The sequence below is a fragment of the Cheilinus undulatus genome, linkage group 17 (assembly GCF_018320785.1).
Source record: "Cheilinus undulatus linkage group 17, ASM1832078v1, whole genome shotgun sequence".
Lineage (NCBI taxonomy): Eukaryota > Metazoa > Chordata > Actinopteri > Labriformes > Labridae > Cheilinus > Cheilinus undulatus.
Window position 1 is genome coordinate 35,548,454 of NC_054881.1, and position 9,850 is coordinate 35,558,303.

At 38.3% G+C, this 9,850-nt stretch overlaps 1 protein-coding gene across 1 annotated transcript; it reads left to right on the forward strand.

Moving 5' to 3' along the window:
* The first annotated feature begins 1,517 nt into the window (after positions 1–1,517).
* selplg (selectin P ligand) lies at positions 1,518–7,816 on the forward strand. The gene is made up of 3 exons (XM_041810153.1): positions 1,518–1,581; positions 1,766–1,896; positions 5,423–7,816. Exon 3 carries the CDS (start codon positions 5,437–5,439, stop codon positions 7,021–7,023), a length of 1,587 nt encoding a protein of 528 aa, XP_041666087.1. The 5' UTR covers positions 1,518–1,581; positions 1,766–1,896; positions 5,423–5,436; the 3' UTR covers positions 7,024–7,816.
* The last annotated feature ends 2,034 nt before the right edge of the window (positions 7,817–9,850 follow it).

Consider the following 9,850-nt stretch of genomic DNA (forward strand, 5'->3'; position numbering starts at 1 on the left):
TGTATAAGTCAGGGGTGGTCACAAAAAAATCCAAGGCACTGAACATCCCCCAGGGTTCAGTGGAATTAATCAACAATAACTGGAGGGAATATGGCACATGTGTAAATCTGCCTAGATCAGGCTGTCCTCACAAACTGAGTGAGCATGCAAGATGGAGACTAGTGAGAGAGGCCACCAAGGCTACTCTGAAGGAGGTACAAGCTTCAGCAGCTGAGATGGAGAAACTCTGCATACAACAACTGTTGCCGGGGTTCTTCACCAGTGAAAGCTTTATGGAAGAGTGGTAAAGAGAAAGACACTGTCGAAGAAAACAGAATAATCTGGACTAGAGTTCACCAAAAGGCATGTGGGAGACTCCATGGTCAGGTGGAAGAAAGTTCTTTGATCTGATGAGACCAAAATGGAGTTGGCTTTTTGGCCAACAGACAATGACAGTGACAATAACAAAACTGAAAAAGTGAACACACTGTCCATCCAGTACTCCTAACCCACCTTTATCCCTGAAGATGGGTAACTTTTTAGACTACTTCCAGGCTTTGAAGAACCCTGAACCAGCACAAAACCATTTTGTCTCATTCTGAGTTTCCACAATGAGTAGAAAAATAAAACTCAAACTCAGTATGCATGGTTACTGCGGCTTGTTTTCAACCAGATTGTGAATCCAGGAAATGCGTCTGAAAAAAGGTGTCAGTGTGCAAACTGCTTTAAGCTACTGTGAGGGACTTTCAGTTTTAGTCAGTATTACTGACCAGTATAAACCAATATTACACGGTTCAATTATTCATTTAATACAAAAAAAAAAAAAAAAAAAAATCACACTGTAGAGTTTAAAGTTCAAAGAAAAGTAGTATGACACCTACCCCCTAGCAGACAGTTTAGACATTAAAAATAGCAAAGAGAAGACATCAGAATTTCTCACTTTAGACTCATTGCTCTCATAGGATTTGAAGAGGCATCAACATTAATACAGGTCTCTTTTTAACCATTTAATAACTCTGCACTGTACTTTTAATTATTGTATAAATAAATCAAGAGAAATGGCAGGCATGTGGGAGCATTTCAGCTCTTATAATAGGATTTGCAGAGTAGAAACAGTTCTGCTGGTTCTCCTTTAGCATAGCGTACTAAACACCTCAACATAGAAGAACACTGATGGTGTAACTGTTGTTCTTAACCTTTGTAGAGTTTTCAGAACCACTTTTCAGTCTCAGTCTGAGTCATGTGTACAGGAAGTGACAGTTATGATTTCAGCTTGAGAAGAACCCCTCTGTTTCCACACACAGGAGCAAATAAAGGCTTTAAAAGCTTTCTTTATGAAGACAATAACACTGATTTCCTCTGCTTTTAAAATGCATGTTTTTCCGTGATGTAGTGCACGGATGTAGCTGATGTTATATAACTGCGGTTTGCCATCCAGCAGTGCTTTGACATTGCCACTTTGGCCCACATGACACATTGAAACATCCCTAAACAGAACTGAGAACTTCCTGTTTCTTTATCTGAAGTAGAAAACGGTTGAAAACATGAGGTTGTTGTCTACACAGCAGCACCTGAGCCGCACTAAAACCCTCCGTCTTTGAGGTAAGGCTCATCGTCTATCTGTGAGGAGGTAGAAATCTCACTAAAAAGCTCCTGGTGGCTCATACTTCCTTATTGATGCTGGCTTTATTTCTAAGGGAAGTTCCCATCTCTGTATGGTTTCTCTAAAGCTGTTGCATAGTGATGTTTTCTTATGAAAGGTGTGATCATTTCCTGTTTCTTATAGTACATGAAGCAGCGTCACAGTGAGCGTGTCAGTGCTGTGAAGATGTTCTACCGGAGAGGCTGGAATGAGCTCAACTCCACTTTTCTCTGATTTTATCGTCCGGTTCATCGCTCTGTTTCACTGACAGCAAGGTAAAACACTCACAGAATGATAACTCTTCATACTGAACTAAAATCTCCACTTTTGTAGTTGTTTCTGTGGGTAAAAGTCAAGGTTTTTTTTCCTTTCCCAAAAAAATGAATTTTCTAGTTTGAAATTTTCCTAAAAAGAAAATAATTTATCTAAATTTTATAACCTACCTTCAAACTACATTGCACTTTTACCTTCAACATTTAAAATCTTACCAGACATTTGGTATAAAATCTTTTTTTAACATTAAAATATGTTTTATGCTGGTAATTTATATGTTTTTCCTGCTTATACAAGAAAAGTTGTGTTGTAAAACTGCTCAAATGTGAATCTGAAGACTGCTGCATCATAAAAAATCACTAGATTACTAATGTCCACTCATGTGAATCATTTTAACCACAGCTTTTTTTCTTTTTTTTTTTTTTTTTTTTTTTTTAGCTTCAGGGACCTCAAACTTCTGGTTGTCACGCAGCTACACGTATGCTTCCCGTAGTTGCAACAGTCAAAAGTATTTTAAAATGCTCCATGTTTCTTTTATTCAGAGAAAATTCACAAAGATATGTTAAAACAATTAAAAGGACTCCTGTTCTGGCATCAGCAGCCGCTGTAGCCCAATGGAGTTTTTACTGTGGCCTCATTAAATTGTGAATTTTAAAGATTTAAAAGGCTGACTGGTTGATTTTGTGCTCAGCTAAAAAGCTTTAACTTCAAACCTGATTATGAGGCTCAAAAACCCGTCCTTTTGTTTAAATCTGCTCATTCTGTGCCAATCATGTTGCTTCTGCTTGCTTTGGAAACTTTTTTTTTTTTTTTTTAATTTGTTGATTGGAATTTTTCCTTCATTTTGAGTGAAATTCTGCTCTTTGGTTCTTTGTTGATAAGAAACATGTATGAGTCATGTGTGTTAGCTTTACTACCCTAAGCGTCAAGACCACACTTACTAAGACTAAGGCTACGCTCAGACTGTAGGCCTTACTGCACAATTCTGATCCTTCCTCAGATCAGATTTCTTTGTTTGGCTGTTCACACTGCAGTCAACCTACAAAAGATCAGATCAGGATCTGATTTAGAACCACATTTGAAAAGCTATGTTCAAGTGTTATTAAGATGTCTAGCGTACACAGACCCATGATACTGACTAGCTTAAAACTCCCTAAAGGAACTTTGGATTCATGGTGATTTTTGGTGTCCCATGACCACTGTGCTGGTGTAGCATGTGTGTCTGATCAGTAGCACTGGTGTTGGCATCCTGGCTAACAGTTCGCTCACTTTGGACCTGAATACTGTGTCAAACTATTTCTGGGTTACAAAGTTGAAATCATTTATCAGTGCCACATCTAACCCCTTTTAACAAGGTTATCTGCTCATTTTTGCCATTATTATTTTCTACTTTTCATCAATTTTGCAAAACTTTTGCCAATTTTGGCAGATTTTTACCATTTTTTGTGGCATTCTAATCCCATTTCGCACCTTTTATGCCTATTTTTGCCACTTTGGACAAATCTGTGCAATTTCTAACCCCATTTTATCACTTTTATACCCTTTTACCATTCTTCTACCCATTTTTGCCACAATTATTTCCCACTTTTTATCAGTTTTGTAAAATTTTAGCCAATTTTTGTAGATTTTTTCAAATTTTTGCATCATTGTAATCCCATTTCACCATATTTTAACCCTGCAAACCACTTTTTCTGCCCATTTTTGCCACTATTGAATCTGTAAAGGGTCTTTGAGTGCTGAGAAAGGCACCTGTAATAAAGTGTATTATTTCTAAAATTACTATAACTTGCAACATTTCATCAATATTGCAACATTTTTGCAGATTTTTACCAATTTTTGTGACATTTTAATCCCATTTCACCACTCTTAAACCAATGTTGCCAACTTTAACCACATTTCCGTGTCATGCCCACCTTTGCTTATTTACAATCCCTTATCACAGCTCTTTTGTCTATTTTTGCCACGTTAACCACATTTCAGTATTTGCTATGCCCAATTTTGCCAGTGTTTATTCCATTTGCACCACTTTTGGCACCTGTTTCTTCCTCTTTGATTCATTTTGGTGACTTTAAACATATCTTTTTGCCAATTGAACCAATTTCTGCCATGTGTTAATGCCCTTTCACCACCTTTTCTGCTCATTTTTATCACTTAAGACCAAGTTTTGCCACTTTTTAACCCCATTTCATCACTTTGATACCCTTGAACCCACTTTTACTGCCCATTTTTGCCACTATTACTTAAAACTTTTCAACTGTTTTGCAAAATTTTTGCCAATTTTTGTTGATTTTTTTCCTATTTTTGTATCATTTTAATCCAGTTTCACCACTTTTAAACCCTGTAAACCACTTTTTCTGCCCATTTTTGCCCCATTGAATCTGTAAAGTGTCCTTGAGCTGAGAAAGCAGCCTTTAAATAAAATTTATTATTATTATAATTACTATTATTTGCCACATTTCATCATTTTTGCAACATTTTTGCAGATTTTTACCAATTTTTGTGACATTTAATCCCATTTCACCACCTTCTCTACCCAATTTTGCCACTTTAGACCACTTTTTGCCGCTTTTTAATCACATTTCACTCTCTGTTATGCCCATTTCCACTTTTTATAATCCCTTTTCACAGCTCTTCTGTCCATTTTTGCACACGTTAACCACATTTCATCACTTTTAAACACCTTCCACCACTTTATTTGCCTAATTTTGTCATACATCAGGGATATTTGCCTCTGTTAACCCATTTTTACCACTAATAACCCCCTTCTACCCATCTTAAACCATTCTTGCCAATTTTAACCACATTTGGGTATTTTTTATGCCCATTTTTGCCACTTTTTAATCCCTTTGCACCACCTTTTTCTGCCTGTTTTTGCCACTTTGATCATTTTTTGTGACCTTACCTTTTGATTGCATTTTACTTTCTGCCCCTTTAACTAATTTCTGCTTCTTTTACACATCCATTTCACTATCTTTCCTGTCCGTTTTTGCCATTTAAAAACAATTTTTGCCACCTTTTAATCCTGTTTCCCCACTCTTTTGTTCATTTTTGCCAATTTTTACTACAGCAGTAATTGTTATGCCAAATTTTGCCACTTAAAACCCATTTTGCCACTTTTAACCCCATTTAAACCACTTTTTCTGACTGTTTCTGCATATATGATTTGCCACATTTCATCAATTTTATTTTTTTGCCAATATTTTGCCATATTTTAATCCCATTTCACCACCTATTCTACCCATTATTGCCACATTACACCAATTTTTGCCACTTTTTAACCACATTTCATCACTTTTAAAACCTATACACCACTGGGTTCCAGAAAGCTTTCCTCTTTAACCCCCCTAATGGGAGGCTTTGTAAGTAAATAGTGAAATCTATTTTTCTCAGAAGTCAAATGTGTGGCACATTGAGACTCTTGGCCGCATTAAAGAAAATGCAGTTTTAGCACCATGTTACTGTAAACCATCTGACACCTGGCCCCTCACAGGAAGTCTAATTTAGATTTCTTTCTTCTTCTGATTTCAGGTTTTTGAACAACAATGATGCAGCGCAGCATGAAGATATCTCTTGTCCTCCTGTGGGGAGTATTTTGTTGGTGTCCTTCAGTGGCCATGATTACTCAAACCCCAGAAAACAACATGCACACAACTGATGAACCCCAAAAAACAACCCAGCAGCTGCTCATCAACCCAAATGTTCAGAACAAAACACAGACTCATCCCACTCACACGCCTGCTGGAGCTGATGTTGCAACACAGGAAACGGAAAAAGCAATCTTTACTCGCAGCGCCTCAGATGATAGAACTTCCGATTTGGCGGCCAAAGAGAAGGCAGCAGCAGCGACCACGGGAAGCTCAGGGGGAAGATTGCTTCATAGCTCTGCTGCAGCGACCACAGCTGAAGCAAAGTCCAGAAACAACATGAAAAACGGCACAGAACATGCAACAGTTAATCAGCAATCATCCACCACATCTACCAACAAAGCTACACCATCAACAAACATCTCAGAAACAGCAACTCCAATAGGTGGTCAGTCACGTCAGCAGTCAGCTACCACATCTACCAACAAAGCTACACCATCAACAAACATCTCAGAAACAGCAACTCCAATAGGTGGTCAGTCACATCAGCAGCCAGCTACCACATCTACCAACAAAGCGACACCATCTTCAGTAAACATCTCAGAAACAGCAACTCCAACAAGTGATCAGCCACGTCAGCAGTCAGCTACCACATCTACCAACAAAGCGACACCATCTTCAGTAAACATCTCAGAAACAGCAACTCCAACAAGTGATCAGCCACGTCAGCAGCCAGCTACCACATCTACCAACAAAGCGACACCATCAGCAACAACTCCCTCGGCATCTTTAACAACAGCCCCAATAATCGAACCTACATCCACCACCAAGCCTGAGGTTACAACAAAGTTACCACCCACCAACTCTTCTACGGATTTTACCCAGACTCCATTCTCCACCCACAACCAAAGTTCTCCTTCAGTTTCCTCCAAAGCCACATTGACGGAGAACACCACCTCTGGGACAGCCCCTACAACAGACAAATCCACCACAGGAACTTTAGCTCTGCCTTCATCTCCGCCTACTACTAAGACAGCTTCCACCTCCACATCAGAAAGAACCACAGGAAGATCCAACACAGAGCCTCCAACCACCAACACGACTGACAACGCCACCTCTCCTGCAGGGGTCTTGATCCCTAAGGATTCCAAAACACTTCCAACACAAACAACAAAATCCCCCCAAACCATCACAAAGAGTCTGCCCAGCACTGACCCCCAGCACTGCTCCACTCGCCACTTGGTAAAGCAAAGCCTCATCGCCATTGCCTCCCTGGCCGCGTTGGCCACCATCTTCATGGTCAGCACTATCGTCCTCTGCACCAAGCTGTCATCCAGGAAGTACAGGATGAAGAGACCGAAGCAGGACACAGAGATGATGTGCATCTCCTCTCTGTTGCCTGAAAGGAACTACAACTACAGCAGGCACCGCAACCCGCCCAGCAACGGGGTGCTGGTGATGCATATGGCTGGAGACAGTGATGAGGAGGGAGGAGATAATCTCACGCTCAGCAGTTTTCTTCCAGAAAATGATCGTTCGGTGTAGGTGGATTTTCAAACATGGAAGCTGACCCCCCATTTCCGCTTACGTATGTGACTAACAACTGTATTTCTGTACATGAATGCATCCAACTTAAGTCTGTTTACAGCCATGCAGTGTGTTCAGAGAAAAACTGAGACTAATGCAGGACTAATACGGCAGGTCATCACATAAATGAAGAGGTTGGCCTTACCAGGACTGTAGCATTGATTACGAAATATTTCACTAAAAGACAGTGCCTATGAAAAGTATTCAACCCCTTGGATGTTTTACCCTTTTATTGATTTTATAAATCAGTCATGGCCAATAAAATTTGGCATTTTTGACCAAAAAGAAATGGACAAAAAAGGCTTCAATGCCAAAGTGAAAACAGATTCCACAAAGTAATGTATGGCCAGCCACAAATTCTCTAACGGACTGAGGTCTGGGCTTTGACTAGGCAGATATGCCATATTCTCTCCATTCTTAATAATGAATTGAACTAAACTCTGGGGGATGTTCAGTGCCTTGTAATATTTTTACATCCATCCTCTAGCTTATACTTTTCAATGACATTTTCTCAGAGTTGCTTGTAGTGTTCTTTTGTCTTCATGTTGTAATGGTAGCCAGGAATACTGATAAACCAGTGACTGGACTTTTCAGTGAAGAAATCTGGTTTCACTTTCATATATAAACAAGGTTTTTTGTATTTTTTTTTCTTAACCCCTTAAAGCCTGTTGTGTCATATTTGATACATACTTTTATGACGCCTCTATCTAATCAATATGATCGTAAATTACTTTTAAAAAAAAAGAAAAACATCTGTATGCAATCTGATAAATGATAAAAATGCCCTCAAGTGGATTATCAGTTACCAAAAACACCTAATGTATCAAATGAGATACACAAAATATATACATTAATTTTTATGGAAATTTAGATGTCTTGAAATTTCAGTAAAAGTCACATAAACATTTCACTTCCAACAATTTATGATTTTTCTGGCTGTAATTTGTGTTTTCAGGCTTTAATGGTTTAAATTGATTTTTTAAAAATTTTCCATGCATAAAGGCATGAACTATTAATACCGAATCTGCTTTTGAACCTGCTTATGGAAATGTTTATTTCCACCGTAAGAACAAGCATTTCTTGATTTGTGAAATCAGATCAGTTTTCCCTGTTTTATTTTGAAATGCTGACTCAATACATCAACATTGGACTGCAGAAAGAAGAGTCTTTAACACAAAGAATTTTCTGTGAGATCTTCAAATGTGTATTTTAGGCTGCAGTAGAAAAAAAATCTTTTTGTGCATAATTTCTTATTATTTTTGCCTCCTGGACAGACTCAGGATGAGGACTGGGATCAAAGATTGTATATTTTGAAACATCCTGAGCTGGACCCTGATGGTATTTCACTCAGTGACGGGAGACAGGAAGGCCTGTTCTGTCAGGGGGATTACTGCTCTTCAAAGACTCAGCTGGGTTTACGAGTGCTACTCTGGTAGAACCGCCACCGAGGCTTTTATTGTACAAACGCCGTGCCTTGAATGTAATGTTTGAGTTTATGTGAGGAGATGATATCTCTGTACTGTGATAATTTATGAGGCAAGCTGTCTTATTTAATAGTTTGGCAACATTTTAATCTATTACTGCTGTAAATTTTTGCTGCTTTTCTACAGAGAACTTTGAGATTTTGCTGTAAACAAAGTCAGTTTTTAGACATAAATATATTTTGTAAAAGCCATGGTTGTTTCCTGGGCAAATTTCTTCAACAAACTAACAACAAAACAACGTATGAGTGTTTATACATGATATAAGCTTTTAATTACAATTGTTTATCTGCTCATTTAGTTGCTGACCAGGATTTTTAACTTCCTGTGATTGAAGCCAAAGAGGTCTGGCTGCAGACTGTTCATCTGAGACGCCGTATATTTCAGAACAGAAGAGCCATAATTTTCCACTACAGCATGTTTTTAAATTCTACTTTATCCATGAACAGAGAAAAAGTTCAGAGGACTAATCTGGGATTAAATTATGTATGAAATTGTTTCGGAAGGACTAACACAAACAGTACCTTGCTTAAGCTTTGTTAGCCTAAGCTAAGGCTTAAATAGTTACGCAAGCTACGTAATTAACACTATTACATAAGCCAATAAAGCTAAGCAAGTGTTAGCAATGTGAGCTTTAGCAAACAAAGCTAAAGCTAACATAGCATAGCACATAACATAGCGTGGATAATGTAACTACGTAGCTTATATAGCTGCTTTGTGAGCTTAGCTGTTGTTACTTTAGCTGTGTCACCCCATTATCTGTGGCTAAGCTAGCTTTAGCAGCATGAGCTTTAGCAAACATAGAGCTAAAGCTTACTTAGCTACTTAGATAATATAGATACGTAGTTTATGTAGCTGCTTTTTGATCTTAGCTTTAGCTTTGTTTTCTACCAAGCTATGTAGCTCAATTATCTATGTAGCTTATGCAGCTAACAGAGCTGCAGAGAATACACTTGCTGCATTTAAGTGTTTGCATGGAGGACGAGGCTTTTTCCCTGTAATCAGACCCTTAACTCAGCTTTATTAAACTTTTTGTATTCTGGTTTTGCAGGTCAGATTTTTCACTTTAATCTTTTGGTATCCTAAAACTTACCTTAACCCTGAACAGAGGTCTAATCCATATTTATTTCAATTGTGTTTGCAGGTATTTCCATTCTGAAACTGATGGTGTCTCAGATGAAAGGTCTGCAGCCAGACTGTCTTGGAGGTATGAAGAAAAGGACAATTTTTCAAACATTTGAAATAAAATTGGATTGAACTTCCCTTTAAGGTTAAGTTAAGGTTAGGATACCAAAAGATCATAA

Excerpts from the sequence above, each read along its gene's own strand:
- selplg (XM_041810153.1), top strand. The coding sequence starts at position 5,437 with ATGATGCAGCGCAGCATGAAGATATCTCTTGTCCTCCTGTGGGGAGTA.